We start from the raw sequence: 20,394 nt of genomic DNA, 5'->3' as shown, positions 1-20,394 counted from the left end.
TTCCAGGACTGGAATTAAAGAGGGTGGACTCCCTCTGCTTAAATTCACGGAGGTTGCTTCTGTGTATCTCTTCAGGAGCACCTGGAGGGGGGGGAAGGGAAAAGGATTATTTCCCTTTGTTGTGAGACTCAAGGGATTTGGGTTTTGGGGTCCCCAGGGAAGGTTTTTGTGGGGACCAGAGTGCCCCAAAACACTCTTAATTTTTTGGGTGGTGGCAGCAGTACCAGGTCCAAGCTGGTACCTAAGCTTGGAGGTTTTCATGCTAACCCCCATATTTTGGACGCTAAGGTCCAAATCTGGGACTAGGGTTTTGACATGAGTGGCAGTGGTGAGATAGAATCCAGAAGCCAGTAGGAATATTATATTTTTCTTTTCTCTGCTAGGGGCTTTTAGCAGAGAGGGTTTGGTTTTAAAAGGAACCAGAGAGAATTTTTTTTTCTGCTCTCTCTGGCAGCTGTGGCTTGCATATTAAGCAAACAACCATTAAGAGACTGTTAAGGGTCTTTTGTCACACAATAGCACTCCCATTAGGAGGCAAATACCAGCACTATATACATGCAAATAAAGTGGTTTTTCTGGTTTACTTTACATTAAAAAAGTTAGCTAGAGAAAGAAAGGGAAAAAGGTACTGTTGCTAGGCAGACCCCAGGAGGCAACAGAGCCTGCAGTTCAGACAATAAACACCGGAGGGCACCCCAACACAAGAAAACACGATGTCATGAAAACCAGAGGCAGTACAGCTCGAGGCAATGGAAAAACAGATAGAACTGCTCAGAACACAGATGGCCAGAGATGAGGCAACTCACAAACAAGAGATGGAAAGGCTACAAAAACAAGAAGAAGCCAAAAATGCAGCCCACCACAGAAAACTACAAGAAGAAGAAGTGGCCCACAAAATAAAACAAGCAGAAGAAGAGGTAGCCTACTGCCGAGAAATGGAAAAACAACAAAAAGAAATGGAAAAACAACAAAAAGAAAGTGAAGAGAAGGAAAACAGAGAAAACATGAACTGGACTTAGCACAAGCTGGGTTGCATGCGCCAGCCAATCCTAACAACCCTTCGCCAATTATGGTTCCACAGCACAGGAAATTTCCCACCTACAAGGCAGGTGATGACACCGAGGCCTTCTTGGAAAATTTTGAAAGAGCCTGTCTTGGGTACAGCATCCCTGAAGACCAGTACATGGTAGAATTGAGGCCACAGCTCAATGGACCTTTAGCAGAGGTGGCAGCTAAAATGCCTAAGTAGCAAATGAATGACTATAAACTTTTTCAAACCAAGGCCAGATACAGAATGGGGATAACCCCGGATCATGCCCGTTGACGTTTCAGATCCCAAAAGTGGAAACCAGATGTGTCATTTCCCAAACACGCCTACTACGTTGGGAAAAATTATGAGGCCTGGATATCAGGACACAATGTTAAAACCTTGGAAGAACTGCACCTCCTCATACAAATGGAGCAGTTCTTGGATGGTGTTCCTGAGGACATCACACGGTACATACAAGATGGAAAACCCAAAAATCTCGCTGAGGCGGGAAAGATTGGAGCCAGATGGATGGAATTGGCAGAAAGCAAGAAAGCTACTGTCAAGGGGAACGAATACCCCAGGGGGCACACCAACCATAAACCCTACAACCGAGGACAGACAAAGACCCCCCATACAACCCAAGTAAAGCCACAGACGCCCTATTCTTCCACCTCACCAGTCTCCAGTAACTCACCTCAGCCCAGTGACCCATCAGATGGAAGATGCTTTCAGTGTAATGAACTGGGACATATCAAGGCCAACTGTCCAAAGAACGCCATCCGAGTGCAATTCATTATGCCACCATCACACCAAAGATCCCCAGGCCCAGATGCCTCTCAAATACCCTTGGAGCGAAGGGAAAATTTGAGAGTGGGCGGAAAGAAGGTTACTGCGTGGAGAGACACGGGGGCACAAGTGTCAGCTATCCACCAATCCTTCGTAGACCCCAGATTCATCAACCCAAAGGTCCAAGTGACAATTTACCCCTTCATGTCACAAGCTGTAGACTTGCCTACAGCTGAACTGCCTGTCCAGTACAAAGGCTGGTCAGAAATGTGGACTTTTGCAGTCTATGACAATTATCCTATCCCCATGCTATTGGGGGAAGACTTGGCCAACCAGGTGAAGCGGGCCAAGCGAGTGGAATGGTTACATGTAGCCAAACCATGCAAGCTTCCAGACCCATTCCTGTTCCTGAGCCGTCCACAGACGCCCCGTTTGTGTTACCAGAGACCCAGACAGAGGTAGTGGACCCGGATTCCATGCCAACCACTGAAGCAGCCACAGCACCTCCAGTCCCAGGCCCGGAACTGGAACAGCAACTAGCACCAGCAATTGCAACTACATCTTCAAACTCAACGCCAGAGGGGGCCAGCGAGCCAGAACTGGCAGAAGCAACAGACAGCCATACCCAAAAGGCTCAGCCAGAGCCTGAAATACCCTCAGGTGCACCAGCGGAGAGCGGTTCACCAGCAACGAAAACCACCCCATCACCTACATCGCTTCCAGAGGGACCAAGCCCAAGTCCACAGTCAGAGCTTCCCCGCTGTCTGCAATTTGGGGGGCGTGTCATAAACAGATAGCTAAGGGTTAATGTTCTTACACCTGGAAAGAAGTTCCTGAAACACCTGACCAGAGGACCAATCAGGAAACCAGACTTTTTTCAGATCTGGGTGGAGGGAAGTTTTGGGTGTGAGTCCTTTGTCTTGAATCTATCTCTCTCGGCTATGGGAGGATTTCTGTTTCCTGCTTTCTAATCTTCTGTTTCCAAGTTGTGAGTACAAATATAGCAAGACAGTAAAGTTTCTATTGTTTTCTTTGTATTTACATGTCTATAGTTGCTCGAGTGCTTTAAATTGTATTCTTTTTGAATAAGGCTGTTTATTCAATATTCTTTTAAGCAATTAACCCTGTGTTTGTCACCTGAATACAGAGACACCATTTGTATGTATTTTTCTTTCTTTTTTATATAAGCTTTCTTTTAAGACCTGTTGGAGTTTCTCTTTAGTGAGGAACTTCAGGGAATTGAGTCTGCAGCTCACCAGGGAATTGGTGGGAGGAAAAAGTCAGGGGGAGATCTGTGTGTGTTAGATTTACTAGCCTGACTTTGCATTCCCTCTGGGTAAAGAGGGAAGCGCTTTTGTTTCCAGGACTGGAATTAAAGAGGGTGGACTCCCTCTTCTTAGATTCACAGAGGTTGCTTCTGTGTATCTCTCCAGGAGCACCTGGAGGGGGGGGAAGGGAAAAGGATTATTTCCCTTTGTTGTGAGACTCAAGGGATTTGGGTCTTGGGGTCCCCAGGGAAGGTTTTTGTGGGGACCAGAGTGCCCCAAAACACTCTTAATTTTTTGGGTGGTGGCAGCAGTACCAGGTCCAAGCTGGTAACTAAGCTTGGAGGTTTTCATGCTAATCCCCATATTTTGGATGCTAAGGTCCAAATCTGGGACTAGGTTATTAACAGGCTCAATAACTAGTTGGCAGTCAGTATCAAGTGGAGTGCCAGAGGGATCGGTCCTGGGGCTGGTTTTGTTCAACATCTTCATTAATGATCTGGATGGGATGGATTGCACCTTCAGCAAGTTCACAGATGACACTAAACTGGGGGGGGGGGACAGGAAGATATGCTGAAGGTAGGGATACAGTCCAGAGGGACCTAGACAAATTGGAGGATTGGGCCAAAAGAAATCTGATTAGGTTCAGCCAGGACAAGTGCAGAGTCCTGCACTTAGGACGGAAGAATCCCATGCACTGCTACATGCTGAGGACCTACTGGCTAAGCGGCAGTTCTGCAGAAAAGGACCTGGGGATCATAGATGCCAACTCCATGGGTGCTCCAGAGCTGGACCATAGATGGAGAAAAATTAGTGGGTGCTCTACACCCACTAGCAGCCAAGCATTCCTCATTCCCCACCCCCTCCTCCTCCTCCTCCCCTGGTGAGGCCCCATCTGGAGTATTGTGTCCAGTTTTGGGCCCACCTCTACAGAAAGTATGTGGACAAACTGGAGAGAGTCCAGTGGAGGGTAATGAAAATGATCAGTGGGCTGGGACACATGACTTATGAGGAGAGGCTAAGAGAACTGGGCTTATTTAGTCTACAGAAGAGAAGAGTGAGGGGGAATTTGATAGCAGCCTTCAACTACCTGAAAGGAGGTTCCAAAGAGGATGGATTTAGACTCTTCTCAGTGGTGGCAGATGACAAAACAAGGAACAATGGTCTCAAGTTGCAGTGGGGGAAGTCTAGGCTGGATATTAGGAAAAACTATTTCACTAGGAGGATGGTGAAGCACTGGAATGGGCTACCACGGGAGATGGTGGAATCTCCATCCTTAGATGTTTTTTAAGGCCTGGCTTGACAAAGCCCTGGCTGGGATGATTTAGTTGGGGTTGGTCCTGCTTTGAGCAGGGGGTTGGACTAGATGACCTCCTGAGGTTTCTTCCAACCCTAATCTTCTATGATTCTATGAACCAATGTGAATCTTGCTGCAGAACCGAGACCATTTCCTCACATTTTGGTACCCATGTAAACAGAAATCATATGGTACAGAGTTGCTTTGCCATTCTTATTTTTCTTACATAATACCTTGCCATACGTTCTGGAGAATCAGACTTGATTGAAGACTGAGCCGAAATGTACATGTTTAAATAAAACGGTGCGGCATTTTGAGGTACCTACCTGGCCAAAGCAGGGACTGGTACTCCTCGTGCTCGTATTGGTGGTTTTCCACGAACAACTGGAACTTCTGCATTTTCTGAACCACCATTCAAATATGTTAATTCTTGAAGCTGTGCCTGTCTGATTTCATCATTGTAGTCCTAGACAGAAGGGAGGAGTAGAAATCTATTCAACCAACACAGAAAATACTTATCACAAGAACTGCTTCTAAAGAAGTATTTTTCATAATATTCTAGATGATTTTTTTTGTTGAAAATCCTTTAGAAACAACAATACAGAAAAATGTGGCAATAGAAACTCCAATTTAACCTAAATTATTATTAGAACCTTCAAATAAAACATGATGTTTTTAATTATATTTTTGCTCAAATCCTGTTTTCCTCTCTGAGGTTGCCCATTACCTCCAGCATATTTTCAAAAAAAAAAGGGTGCAGGGTTTACTGAGTAGTGGAAACAAATTACCAAAACACTATATATGCCTCTTAACAATTTAAAATGAGTATCAGGCAAGATCTGATGGAATCACATTCCACTACAAAGTGGTGAAAATCCCATCACTTCATTTCAGCTTGTCAGATCTGATGAATTTTCAGCCGAAGGCATTTTGACTACAGGCCCATGTGCCACAGGGAGAAATCCTGTGCTGGTGGAGGGCAGATTAAATGACCTGCCCCAAAAGCTTATTTCCATCCTTAAGTTCCGATTCTATGAATTTCTTCCATATATATGAGTAATTTTATCCAAATAATAAACATAGTGAGTGCTGAAAATATTTTCCTTTGAAAAATCTAAAATAGACTTGTATAAGTAAACTGAGGACACACTAGACTTATTTGCTCTCCTCAACAGAGCTATTCATAGGAAGACTGCAGAATTCATAACAGTTATTTATAAAGAGTTAGTAGAATATTTCTCAAATACATGCAGACCTTGAAATACTATAAGCTATCCTCCAAATCCTGTATGCTACATAGAATGAAACAGATGTTGTGAGCTAATGTGAACTCAGAGCTGAATTTCTTCATCATCAAATTCCATTTAGTATAAATGAGCCAAGGATTGCAGTTTTAGTGTAAACCAAGAAAAAGATTGTATTCAAAAGACTATTTTTAACAGGCTCCTCCATGTACCAGCAATAAGTGCTGGTTCTCACATCATTTCACTCTTGTTTAGTTCAAGAAACAACTACATTGTGTCTATTCCTTTTCCACCAAAGTGGAAGAGTTTTATTCAAACACTGTCAATAGTTACAATTCTAATTAAGGAAGAAAGGGAATCTATCTCATGATGGCAGTGGAATTTTATTCCATTTATCAATGTGAATGCAACCAAAGAAATATCAAATGTTGCCTTATTCACTTTACTATGAAGCACAGAAACTGAACGAACAAAAGGATTCATGCCACTCTAAGAACATTTGCACTCATCTATCAAACTTTGTGCCTCTCCTCAACTGTAAGGTTTATTTAAACAAAAGAAGGCTTGGATTTTCCCTCATACTTCATTCAAGAAGGCAGCCTTTTGGTTGAAACACAGGTACTAAACAGCAATGTTACCTGTTAACCATCTTTGTATATCCTTGGGATATTAATTCAGAGAGGATAAGTTGCAGTTCATTCTCTGTTCAGGCACAAAGGCTGCAACAACCAATCAGTAAGTAAGGCTAGGTCTACACTAGAGAGTTTACAGCGACACAGCTGTACCAATGCAATAAGATCTCTCACGCAGTCGCTCTATGCTGACGGGAGAGAGAAATCCTGTCGACATAATTAATCCACCCCCACAGAACGGTGACATAGCTCTCCCACCGTTATAACGCGGTGGATCTAGTGCTTATGCCGATGTAATATATGCTGCTCAGGTGGGTAGAATATCCACATCCCTGAGAAACAAAAGTTTTGCCAACGTAACTGGTAGTGTAGACATAGTTAAAGACAAACCTTTTTGTGCCCTTTCATAGATGCCTTCTGCGACATAGTTTTATTTCCAGAACCTTGTTCTTTCAAAAGCAACTGCTTCAGTAAACTGTTAATACTTTAAACTTGTGTAAGCAGCAAAGATTTTACTGCAATAAGATCTTAGATTAATACCCACATTTCAATTATTTCCATGGGGTGAGTGGTGTTTCATTCTGATTGACAGAGTACAGAACGACAATTTGAACATAACATGTCTATTTCTTCACCTAATGCATGCCAAGTCATGATGGATGGGAATTGTATATAGGAATCCCTTAGCTACAAAATACCAAATACCAAATTATACACAAGCTGGACAATGAAGAACATTAAGGAAGCACTGGATGAGCACAGTAAGTAGGATGCATTGGCCAAAGTGCCTCACTGAAGAAAGCAGAGTTGACTAGTTTGCAAAGTTTTAATAAAAAAAAAAATGGAGCATTGTCAGGCAGGAAAATAAGTTATTTAGCAGGCCTTGATTTTTCAGCCATGGGAATAGCACCTCAAAAATCTCTCTCAATGGAAGTCTAATAAAACACAAAATACTTATATGAAGAAAGTAGTCCACATGAAGGTGTACCTTGTGAAGACAGGCATTTTGACAGACCTCTCTGATGGAGGTCCTTCTACTCTTTAGTAAGACCTATCAAACTTGTTCCAAGTTTGTTCTCTGGGATGTAGCCAAGGAGCTTCCAGATCATTATGAACACCCAACTATTTACAATAAAATACCAGAATACAGTCAACTGAGAGTACTTGCAAAAGCAAGGAGAGCAGTTCCAGTGACCGTCACAGGCAGTAAGAAGGAACTGAGGGGGCTCAGGGTCAGATGGGCCTTCTATACTGATGCCAATGGCATGCAGCATGCAGCAGCAGAAGGTGCCTAGCTGCCCCCAACAGGTATTGTTGAGGGGAAATTTCCAGCCACTGTGAAGGGGGGCACACGTTCACCAGTAGCGGACTGCACATGTACAATCACTCAAAGAAGAACTTTAAATTTATGCTGCAAATAGAGAATAAAAAGTATCAGTAATATTTTTGTTCCAATGAAACTAATGGTACAAGAATGACCTGTCTGCTCTGTCAACCATGCTGCTCCCAAATACCTGTTTGCTTTGTGTAGGAAGAACAGTTAGTTGTGCAATTTGTGGTTAAATAATTTATCTCAGAAGCTTTCTTCTTCAAAAATCCTGTTCACTTCTTGTTTTATCAACTCTTCAGTGGTGTTGTATTTAAAAGTTACCTTGTCTACCACAATGTTTTATTTTTCAAAAGAGGAAAGAAAGAATAGGTGCTACTCTTTCCTGCTGGTTAATACAGTAAATTAATGACTGGGCAAATTTTTTTCCTCAAACTAATCTCTGTATCTGTAGTGTAAACCAAGAAAAAGATTGCCCGCAGGCGAGGGGCGGGGGGTGGCAGAGATGAGGCAGCATCAGTAGTCACCAGGCAGAGTCAGCCACGGAGGCAGTATCACTAGTCGCCGGGCGGTATGCTGCCAGCTCAGTCTGCTATAGGTGCCCCTGGGAGCCACGGAGTCAATGCTCAGGGAGGAGGGACAGAGACAGCATCACTAGTCGCCGGGCAGGGTAAGCCAGGATGGCATGAGGGAGTGAGGGAAAAAGGCAGGAAATGGGCTGGGAGGTGGCATCAAGCGATAGTGCGAGGGAGCACGATGTCTCTGTCACCCCTGCCCAAATGCTGACTCCACGGCCAATGGGAGCTGCAGAGGGTGGTGCCTGTGGATGGAGGCAGTGTGCCTGTAGAGTTGCCTGGTCACACCTTGCCTCCGCTAGCAATACCAGGAACAGGGAGCTGCTTGCGGGGATGAGGGGCTGCCCCAGGTGCTGGAAAAAGGTGAAGAAGGAAGAGTTTATTTCGAGCTGTTGCCACTGCAGGTCTCTGTAATGAAATGGGTCCCTACACAATTATCTGCTTTTACCCACTGTCACATGCTGGTAGGTATGTAGAACAGGGCCATCTCAGCAGGAGCACCAGGAGGCACTGAACCTGATGGGAGCATAATCCCAGCCACACAGGGTTAGAACACCCACAGCCCCATCCCTTCAGGGTAGTAGCCACGCTCTACACCTCCTGCATCGGAGCAGTAGGCAGGCCATGACCCTGCCTCCTCCTCAGCCCCTTTTGTGCCCAAAGAGGCCCAGCTCAGCAAGGCCACACTGTCAGCAGAGCATGGAGTGTGGGAAAGTGGAGCAGGAACTGCATCATGGTAGGATGGCCTTAGTGAAGGTGCTTTGGGGTCCCTGACAGACCAGGTTTGTACTCTTGGCACTGCATCTGCCACTGATTTCCTGTGTGACCTTGGGTAAGGCCTCAGTTCCCCAGCTGTCACAGAGATAATAATAACCCATTGTGCAGTAATGAGGGCCATGAAGAAATATTTGGAAAGAGAATGGAAGACTGATGCTAAAAAGAGATTCAAAAGGTGGGGAAGGAGAGGAGAATTTCCAGTACCTTCCCCTCTCACCCACACACACACCTGAGCATCCATGCAGGGTCCAGATGCAATCTGCCCCATAGTTTTTATTAGTGAACTGTTACTGCTGTACAGATCACAGAACTTTGATTTTCTGTGGACCCTGTAAAAAGTAGTTCTTTTTAAAACATACTCATAATTCAAAAGAATTTCGTCCATATTTAATAGGTTTATAAATAGCTTTTAGTAATTGCAAGCCCAATAAAATGCAGCGGGGGTATCTTTTATTTCATATGATGTTCTGATACCAACCAAACCCATGCACAGCTATAGCAGTCTTTAATCTATTGAACTACCTACCTGTATATCCACACAACAATTTACTACACATGGGATACATAACATTTCTGAGTGCCATCAGCTTCAGTTAAAGTTAGTTAGCCCAGTCCTGAAAGGTCCCGAGTATTGTGAACTCACACTGCAGTCAATGGCTGTTGAGGGCCCTCAGAAGCTCATAGAAGCTGCTCAGCACCTTGCAGTATCAGGGCTTAATTCTCTTTCCAGATATCTCCGTTGGTACTTGTATGGAACTCAGTAACATAGTATCTGAGTGCATCTTAAACAATGAATTTAGCCTCATGCAACCTTTTTGAGGTCTCCCTATGTCTGCCTCTATGTATGCTATTATAGCCCAAATCTATAGCAAGGAGCAGCCCTGGCAACAACTTACATGGCACTGTTTCTCATTTCAATCTCAGTTTCTCTCATCTTCTCTGGAACCTTTGATTTACCCCCTCACCCCCTTTTTTTTTGGTTACTTATCCACTAGTGCTATATTATAGAAGCAGGACAGAACTAAAGCTAACTGCATTTATAATGAATTCCCAGCACCTGTCGTTTTGCACTTAACTTATTTGGGATATTGTCCCTACATTATGAAAGTAACTATTCCACAGTAGGGGCCAAAATCTGTCCTTAGAGTTGTGTGTAGGCAGAATTGTACTTCAGCAACAGCTGTATGAAAAGGACGGCTGTAATAAAGAATGAATACAGAACACTGGGAAAGTCTGATTAACATAGTGTTAAACTGTTTCATATTAAGATGACAGAAGACATGGGGATAGGACATCCATTTTGGATGCCTGTTTCATGTATGTATGTATGTACACACTATGTTACGTCAATCAATCCCATCTGTGGCAAAAAGGGAGAATGTGATCCTTGGATGTATAAACAGAGAAGTAGTGAATAGGAAAAATGAGATTATTTAACCTCTGTATATGGGATTGGTGAGACAATACTGTAATACGATGTACACAGTTCTGGTTTTATGGATATCAAAAAATTGGAGAGGGTGTAGAAAGAGATTGGGTTGGAGAATTACCTTACAGTGAGAGGCTTAAAGAGCTCAAGCTGTTTAGCTATCAAAAAGAAGGTTGAGAGGCGACTTGATTACAGCATCTAAGTACCTTCACGGAGAGAAAATACAGGATTCTAAAGAGTTCTTTAATGTAGCAAAGAAAAGCGTAACAAGAATCTATAACTGGAAGTGAAGCCAGACAAATTCAAATTAGGCACAGATTTTAAACAATTAGGGTGATTAATTATTGGAATAAACTAACAAGGGAAATGGTGGAATTCTCCATTTCTTCAGGTCTTCAAATCAAGACCGGATGACTTTCAGGAAGAAGTTATTGGGCTCAATTCAGGTGTAAATGGGAGGGAAGATTGGCCAGATTCACTAGATGATCTAATGCTCCCTTTTGGCCTTAATTCAGTGAATCTATCATTGTTTTTTTGAGAGACTTTATTCTGGAAACAGAACAAGAATCATGGGTATACTTGTGTATGTGGAAAGTTCTCTATAGTCCATTTATTTTAAAAGGCAAATTGAAAGGGTAAAATACTAATCTATAATCTGGTTTTTTTTAAATTAAATTTCACAGGACTCTCTTTCTTGGTTCTTGTACTTTCAACATAAGAGAAGATTATAATTCACATTCTTCTCTTATGTTGAAAGTACATACAGAGCATAAGGCTCCCATAGATGAGCATAAGGCTCCCATAGTAACCCTCCCAGATGTCAGTGCCTTTAAGGTAAAAAAAAAAAAAATAATGAAGAGGCAGTAGCCTCTGCCAATGCCATGGCCTCCTAAACAGCTTTCAGTCAGTTCTTGAAAGTGCAGTAAGAAAGGTGAATTGAAATCTTCAAAGAAGCAGAACTACAGGTATATACATTTTCATTTTTTTAAATAAGATACCATCTGCACTATTAATTGTACTCCTGGAGAGTAGATATCTCAAATGATACTTCAAAATATAAAGCATAATGATTAATAGGGCAGCTGGCAGAGACAGAATAAAGGGCAATACTTTACATTATGCAACAAAAACTGAGAAGAATCTTCCTGTGAGCTACAGTAATACAAATAATGAAATAGTCAATGTTATCTGGGCAAGTAAAGAGTATCAGGTTTCCTTTCTGCCTGACAAATACATGAAGAAATGCTAGGAGTGGGATAAGTGATAACAGGCACAAAGATACTGCCCTCTCAGTCAGGATGGAGGGAGATCAGAGCAGTTGAGTGGGAAAGAAGAAAAGAGATCTCAGCTGCTAAGAGAAGGGGAACGAGAAGACACGAGCAGAGCAGAAGAAGGAGAAGACACAATTGGTACAATAGTCCAAAATCTGAAGTCAGAGGGGAATGAATTAGGCCTTGATTTCAGCCACAAAGACAATTTCTGGGGAGAAAGTGTTGAAACTGTAGAGATGTATATTGCTGATTATGCTTAGGGATGAACATCATCATTTCTGCCAATGTTCTCTGCTAATGCTTGGATCATGGATGTATAAGGACTTGAGAGCAAAGAGGTTGGCCTAGGGTTTTCGGTACTAGTGAGTTACTTGAAAGGCAGTCCTCTGTGCCAGAATGAAAAGTAAGCAATTTACTTTTCCAGCCAAGCCACAATAGTCTACTTAGCAACTTCTAGAGCCTTGCAAGCTTAGCAGCAGCAGTTACAGCACTTGCAAGCCAGAGTTTGATTTGATTTTAAGAAAGAGAATAATGTTTGCAAGCTATAGGTTATAACCAGAGCATCTATGGCAATTATTTTTCCTGAAAGACAAGTGATAGCTCAATTTGTCAAGAAAGCCACACTGGGCTTTGTAGCAAATAAACTACAATTAGGTTATCCACTGCTACTGAACAAAAACAAACTTGATTGGATTTTAGGAGGTGGACAGCTTCTCTCTTGTGGTACCCAAAATGTCTGCTCAGTTTTTAAAATGTAGAGTTTTAGTCCTTCTGTTAGACTTCTTTTGAAAAGCCAAGAGGACTTAAGACAACATGGGCTTGACCCCAGATCTAACAAAAGGTCATTTTGTACTACCTGAGCTCAGCACAGGCAAGGTTCAATCCCATCTCTTGCAATCTGCTATGAAAAAAAAGTAAACCATGTAATTAGGGATGAAAGGAGAAAGGTTGCTCTGGTTCTCAGTCTTCATCTTTCCATACTCAGCATGATAGGCTCAGCCACTGCTGAGCTGAGAAGCATATCAGTCTCATACCTTAAGGTGCTAGTAGACTCATAGAACAACTTCTCCACTGAGGTTAATTAATGCCTGTGTTCCAGATGTACAAGTGAGAAATACCTTCAACGCCAGTGGACGGAAATCGTGTTTCTTATCAAGCAGACTTCTGTTGGTGCCAGGTGCAAATAGTTTCTTGTTCATTAGATTAGTTAACAATATCTACCACCATTGTCTCCCACTCGAAGAATATTTCATCCATCACTACCTGATTCAAGAAATAGAGCTTATCATCTGTTAACTAAACGTAATTATGTTCTTATGTTTGGATTAGTGGCAATCCAAAATACCTTGCGAGTATGGCATATCTGCACGACTTTCTGACACAGGGGGTTATAATCTGGTGCCTTTTTATTCATCTAGAACATGATGTTCAGGTTGTTCATTTAGACATGAGATCTGTTTAGGACACCATGACTGATTGCTCTCATCTCTGGAATATTCAAGAGTAGCTGTTCTTGGAGAGAGCAAACTCTCTAAGTGCAAAGTTCCGCTGTGTGGTCTCCCATTCATCCAAGATTTGACACAAGTTTAGTATAGTGTTTAGACACTGTGGTGATAAGGTACTTTATAAATACCTACAGATAAATCCAAGTGATTCCTTCCATGCTGGTCTGCCTGATCAGCCAGCCATCAGGAAAAGAAACCATTCAGGCAGGCTGCCATTACAGCTAAGAATTTCACAAGTATACACAATGCTACTGTAGCGCTGCTGAAGTACAGTCCTTCACAGAGTCTGAAATTTTGGAGTCGCCAGATGCAGAATCTCTAACATACTGGAAGTCAGCCAATGTTCAAAGACAGTCTCTCACCTTAGAAACATATGGAAGGGCAAGCACAGGAAGGTACTGCCAACCAAGAGGAACAGATGCTCCAAGGAGTACCCCACATTTAGAGCATTGAATTTGTCGTCAGTTATTGCTATAGATATGCAGACATATGCTAGGCAAGGTATAGGTATGGAGTAATAAACTGACGCAAAAAACAATAGCTTAGCTAAACTAACTGAGGCCTAAGGTCTAAAGATTTGACATAATCAACTAACTAGTAAGTGACCCTATATCATAAGATAGAGTGCTGCATTAAGTAACTGATCCTAAACTGCTGACAGGTAACCACAACATACCTGTCTGGATCAGCTTTTAATATTTTAAATCAGAAGCATCAGCAGATGATAATGCCATGGTAACTAAACATATATGCTAATAAGCTTGAGGTCAATGGCCTAGTAACCTATGGGAGAAGAGCACCCCAACATTAGTAGGGTGAGGTAGTATAGGCAAGGAAAAGAGGTTGAAATCCCTATTGCATATGAATGAGGAATAGGGAGTGTTGTCATAACCTATTATAAAGTTAGTACTCTACCTGTGGACCCCTGTGAGATTTCCAGGAATCTACAAGTCCAAGGACAACTTGTGGGTCATCTCACCTACTATTGGGCTCCCCCAAAGAATGATGTGAGTACATGAATGCTGAATTCGGCATTATCTATTTTGCTGAGTTGTAGTGTTTGTGATATTGCTCATTGTGCTAATAAAACTACACCTCTACCCCGATATAACGCTGTCCCTGGGAGCCAAAAAATCTTACCGTGTTATAGGTAAAACCGCATTATATCGAACTTGGTTTGATCTGCTGAAGCGTGCAGCCCTGTCCCCCTCCCCCCGAGCACTGATTTACTGTGTTATATCCAAATTCGTGTTATATTGGGTCACGTTATATTGGGACAGAGGTGTATTACAAAATCAGAAATTGTTTTCCCTAAGTGTGAGTCTCTCTCTGATACACCAGGGCCCTCACTCTAATATTGTGACTTATGTAGAGGTAGCTGACCAGCGCAATAACACATCATGTTAAATTGCAAACTCAAAATAATACCTAACCAATAGATTAGACAACAAAAGTAAACTGGAAACTATATGCTGTTCCATACACCCAGTGACATCCATGCTGCCTCTAGGCCTTACGTGACAAAAAACAAATCTCCTCCACACTAGAGGCACTTCAAGGTATGGATCCACTGCTGAGTTGCACCAATTTCAAAGACACTGAATTTTCATTTATTGTTGCACATGGCATCTCCTCCAAGGTATGTCACCAACGTACCGTTACCCATGGTTTTCAGAACCCAAAGCAGTGGTAACTTCACAGATTCACTTCAGGTGGTATCAGAAATAAATCAATGGGAAAACAGCACTTCCGGCTGATGAAAAATTGATACAAGGGTGCTCTGATCTAAAACTACTATTTATTAGATTTAAGCGCACACATACACACACACAAGGACTAAGTTTAGAATATCCCAAGCAATTACACAGAATCTGAGATGGTATTGAGTAGTTAGCAACAGGTTCGTGATGGGGGGTAGCTTCCCCACCAGGGAGTATGGTGTCAGGAAAGTCTCTCAAGATAGCTTCAGAGAGCTCACTCTAAAGTACACTCTGGCCTAGCCCACACTACGCAGCTAAATCGATTTAAACAGCGTTAAATCGATTTAACGCTGTACCCGTCCATACTACAATGCACTTTAAATCGATTTTAAGGGCTCTTAAAATAGATTTCTGTACTCCTCCTCAACGAGAGGAGTAACGCTAAAATCGATATTACTATATCGATTTAGGGTTAGTGTGGACGGAAATCGAAGTTATTGGCCTCCAGGCGGTAACCCACAGTGCACCAGTAGCCACTCTGGACAGGTAACTGAACTCTAATGCACTGGCCAGGTATACAGGAAAAGCCCGTGAACTTTTGAATTGCATTTCCTGTTTGGCCAGCGTGGAGCTCTCATCAGCACAGGTGACCATGCAGAGCTCATCAGCACAGGTAACAATGCAGTCTCCTGAGAATAGAAAAAGAGCACCCGCATGGACCGCACGAGAGGTACTGGATCTTATTGCTATATGGGGAGAGGATTCAGTGCTATCAGAACTGCGTTCCAAAAGACGAAATGAAAAAACTTTTGAAAAAACTTCCAATACCATGAGGGAGAGAGGCCACACCAGGGACTCAGTGCAGTGCAGAGTGAAAGTCAAGGAGCTCAGACAAGCCTACCAGAAAACCAAAGCAGCAAACGGCAGATCCGGATCAGGGCCAAAAACATGCCGCTTCTACGCTAAGCTGCATACAATTTTAGGGGGCTGCGCCACCAGTACCCCCCCCCCCTTGTCCGTGGATTCCGAGGTGGGGGTTATAATCTCAACCATGGATGAGGATTCAGCGGAGGGGGAAGATGACGAGGAGGAAGAGCTTGCAGAGACCACACAGCACTCCATTCTCCCCAACAGTCAGGAGCTTTTTGTGACCCAGACGGATTTACCATCCCTGCCCTCCCAAGCCACTAGCCCAGACAGTAAAGCCATGGAAGGGACCTCTGGTGAGTGTACCTTTGTAAATATAAAACATAGTTTAAAAGCAAGCGTTTTTTAATGATTGATTTGCCATGAGTGTTTGGCATGCATTAGCAGGCATTAAAGTTACTGGAACAGTTTGTTAACATGTCTGGGGATGGAGCGGAAATCCTCCAGGGACATCTCCATGAAGTGCTCCTGGAGGTACTCCAAAAGCCTTTGCAGAAGGTTTCTGGGCAAGGCAGCCTTGTTCCATCCACCATGGTAGGACACTTTACCATGCCATGCATGTAGCAAGTAATCTGGTATCATTGCATGACAAAGCCTAGCTGCGTAAGGTCCCGGTGATTGCAGGCATTCAAGAAACATCCTTTCTTTATCTCGTTCCGTTATCCTCAGCAGAGTGTTATCGTTCATGGTAACCTGGTTTAAATTAATGTATTTTATTAAGGGGACAGAGCTGGCCATTCCTACTGGGCTGCTTGCCTGTTGCTTAAAAGAAATCCTTCCTTGCAGGTAGCCAAGCGGGGGGAGGGGAGGGTGCTTAATGGCACTGAGCTTTTTAGCATTTGGCCAGCAGGAATCTTCCCAGCTATCAGCCACGCGGTGGGGGAGGGGGGAAGAGAAAGGAGGGGTGATTAGCAGTGATCTGCCATTATACCAGCCATGCGGTGTGGGGAGGGGTAAAGCAATTCCCTGGGGGTAGGGTATGGCGTCTGCTGCTCCTTGTAAAAGCAGCAGCACAGGGAGAAGCTGTATGCCTTACCATGACTGCATGCAAGCTGAATTGTGATACCCGGACCTGCGTCTGTGTTGATCTGTTACACCACAGCCGCAGGCACTAAATACTAAAAGAATCCAAATGCAACCTTGTAGTGAAATCACATGTGCTATGTAAGGTGAATAGTGTAGTTCACTGTGAAAGAGTATAACCATTGTTCTGTGAAATGTATCTTTTATAATCCTTCTATCACTATTTTCTCCCACTCATGCAGCTGCAAATTTTTCAAGCCTCCCTACTCCATCCCAAAGGCTAGCTCAGATAAGGTGGAGGAAGAAGAGGGCACGAGATGAAATGTTCACAGAAATCACGGCAGTAACCCGCAATGAAAGAGCTCATCTGAAGGAGTGGAAGGACATGGTAGAAAAGTACAGGAAAGATGCCAGTGAACGTGAGGACAGGAGGGACCAACGTGAGGACAGGAGGGACCAATGTGAGGATAGGAGAGACGCTCGACATGAGAGGTGGCGGCAGGAAGATCAGAGGTGTAGGCAGGAAGATCAGCGGTGGCGGGATGCAACGCTGGAGCTGCTGCGTGATCAAACTGACATCCTCCGACATCTGGTGGATCTTCAGGAAGAGCAGCGGGGTCACAGAGTGCCGCTCCAGCCCATGTTTAACCACCCTCAGTACTCACCATGTTCCATATCTTCCACACCCAGACGTGTAAGAACGCGTGGGGGAAGGCTTTCTGCACCCGCCCACTCCACCCCCGTGGACAGTCCAACCAAAAGGCTGTCATTACATTGAAATGTCCTTAATGGCCTTTTTCTTCCCTCCTATCCTCCTCCCAAACCACTCCCGGGATACTTTGTTATTTCTCTTACTCTTTTTATAATTACACGCTTTTTAAACAAAGTGGGAGGGTGGGTTGCTTACAGGGAATGACTTTTAATAAAGAATACAAGCTTTTCAAACGATAGTAACTTTATTTCCATAAGCAAGCTGTAATGGAAGGGGGAGGGTGGGTTGCTTGCAGGAGTCAATAAAGGGGGGAGGTTCATGAAGGGGAAACAAACACAGCAGTCACACCGTACCCTGGCCCATGATGAAACTCATTTTCAAGGCTTCTCTGATGCACACCGCTTCCTGGTGAGCTCTTCTAATCGCCCTGGTGTCTGGCTGCACGTAATCAGCGGCCAGGTGATTTGCCTCAGCCTCCTACCCCCCATAAAGGTCTCCCCCTTACTCTCACAGAGATTGTGGAGCACACAGCAAGCAGCAATAACAAAGGGGACATTGGTTTGGCTGAGGTATGAGCAAGTGAGTAACGTTCTCCAGCGAGCCTTTAAATGGCCAAATGCACATTCTACCACCATTCTGCACTTGCTCAGCCTGTAGTTAAACAGCTCCTGAACACTGTCCAGGCTGCCTGTGTATGGCTTCATGAGCCATGGCATCAAGGGGTAGGCTGGGTCCCCCAGGATAACGACAGGCATTTCAACATCCCCAACTGTTATTTTCTGGTCTGGGAAGTAAGTCCCTTGCTACAGCCGTTTAAACAGAGCGGTGCCTCTGAAGATGCGAGCGTCATGAACCCTTCCTGGCCATCCCACGTGGATGTTGGTGAAATGTCCCTTGTGATCCACCAGTGCTTGCAGCACCATTGAAAAGTACCCCTTGCGGTTTATGTACTGGGTGCCCTGGTGCTCCGGTGCCAAGATAGGGATATGGGTTCCATCTATGGCCCCCCCACAGTTAGGGAATCCCATTGCAGCAAAGCCATCCACTATGACCTGCACGTTTCCCAGAGTCACAACCTTTCGTAGCAGCAGCTTAATGATTGCTTTGGCTACTTGCAACACAGCAGCCCCCACAGTAGATTTTCCCACTCCAAATTGATTCCCGACTGACCGGTAGCTGTCTGGCGTTGCAAGCTTCCAGAGGGCTATTGCCACTCGCTTCTCCACTGTGAGGGCTGCTCTCATCCTGGTATTATGGCGTTTCAGGGCAGGGGAAAGCAAGTCACAAAGTTCAAAGAAAGTGCTCTTACGCATGCGAAAGTTCCGCAGCCACTGCGAATCGTCTCACACCTGCAAAACTATGCGGTCCCACCAGTCTGTGCTTGTTTCCCGGGCCCAAAATCGGCGATCAGTGGGTAGAACCTCCCCCATTACCATCAGGAGCTCCAAAGCGCGGGGGCCCACGGTTAGGGAGAAATCAGTGTCCAGGTCCTTATCACTCTCGTCTCCGCGCTGCTGTAGCTGCCTCCTCCTCTCCTGCGTTTGCAGTTCGTGGTTCACCATAGACAGCACGAGAATGCGTGAGGTGTTTACAACGTCCACGATCGCGCTACTGAGCTGAGCAGGGTCCATGCTTGCTGTGCTATGGCGCTTGCTCAGTTCACCCAGTAAAAAAGGCGCGAAATGGCTGTCTGCTGCTTTCAGGAAGGGAGGGGTGAGGCTGTACCCAGAACCACCCGCGACAATAACTTTTGCCCCATCAGGCACTGGGGCAGTAACCCAGAATTCCGAGGGTCAGGGAAGACTGCGGGAACTATGGGATAGCTACCCACAGTGCAACGCTCTGGAAATCGATGGTAGCCAAGGACCATGGACGCACACCGCCGAATTAATGTGCCCTAGTGTGGACGCATAAAATCAACTTTATAATATCCGTTTTATAAAACCGGTTTTAGTTAATTCGATTTTATGCTGTAGTGTAGACGTACCCTCTATTATCTAGTCTTTTGAGAACTATTTTTTACAAAACACATACCTTATAGTGACCCCTACTGGGTCATCAATTCTCCTAACATTAACAAACTACTCATCAACAAAACATTCCTAACAATCTTAGTCATAATAAGCTTCTATATCAAAGGCACCCTAACTCAAGGTCCCCATCCACTTATTTTATTTCAGTCTCAATTTGTTCTATCTTTTCCCATTCTGATTAGTGAAAACTGCAACCCTGCAGCTACTTTTGACCTTGCCTCCAGAAGCCCTGCTTATTCAAATTAAAGTTTAACTACGTAGTGTTCTATATTTCATTCATTCATCGTGGCTGAATGCACACAATATGGTTGCAATTAGCTTGATCAAATTCTGGGGTAACAAAACCACTCTATTCTGGAGTAACAGTACAATCTCCTCAACTCCAGGTACCACCAGTGTCTCTCTGACATTTAAGATGTTCACTCTGCTCCAGGTAATGGCATTCTGCTGTGGTTCTAAGTCCCAATAGGACACTGGAATTTGTGCTTGCATCCCAGTGGTGCAGAAGAGAGAGAACTACTGAGCTACATAGACGTGCTTGAGCGACTCCTTTCAAACTTCATAATCATAAACATTAAACATAACATCCACCAGAAGCCAACTTTTGTCAAGAGTATCTCATTACCTTAGACAGGCAAAGAGCTTATCTCCACTATGTGGTGGCAGTGAGTCACTCACATTGTAAATTTTGTCTTCTACATGCATCACAGAACACTAACACTCTCCATGCACTTTAAATATGCACAGTTTTAGTAGCATCCCTATCATAACAGGCTCAATTAAAAAAAAGACAGCATGTAGGTGTATCAAAACTCAATGCTGAGGACTGAAAGTGGGAGCAAACTCTGCCTTACCTGCACT

The 20,394-nt window shown here is 43.9% G+C and overlaps 1 protein-coding gene across 1 annotated transcript in view; it reads right to left on the bottom strand.

The window, feature by feature from the left end:
* The window catches only part of KHDRBS3 (KH RNA binding domain containing, signal transduction associated 3), a 196,153-nt gene that overhangs the window by 88,640 nt on the left and 87,119 nt on the right, over positions 1-20,394 (bottom strand). Inside the window, exon 3 of the mRNA XM_050939797.1 lies at positions 4,705-4,844. Coding sequence (XP_050795754.1) covers positions 4,705-4,844 — 140 coding nt within the window. The remainder of the gene's footprint in view (positions 1-4,704; positions 4,845-20,394) is intronic.

The sequence above is a fragment of the Gopherus flavomarginatus genome, chromosome 2 (assembly GCF_025201925.1).
Source record: "Gopherus flavomarginatus isolate rGopFla2 chromosome 2, rGopFla2.mat.asm, whole genome shotgun sequence".
In the NCBI taxonomy this organism is placed as follows: Eukaryota; Metazoa; Chordata; order Testudines; family Testudinidae; genus Gopherus; species Gopherus flavomarginatus.
Note: the sequence above shows the minus strand (reverse complement) of the source record. Positions and strands in the feature narration are given on the sequence as shown.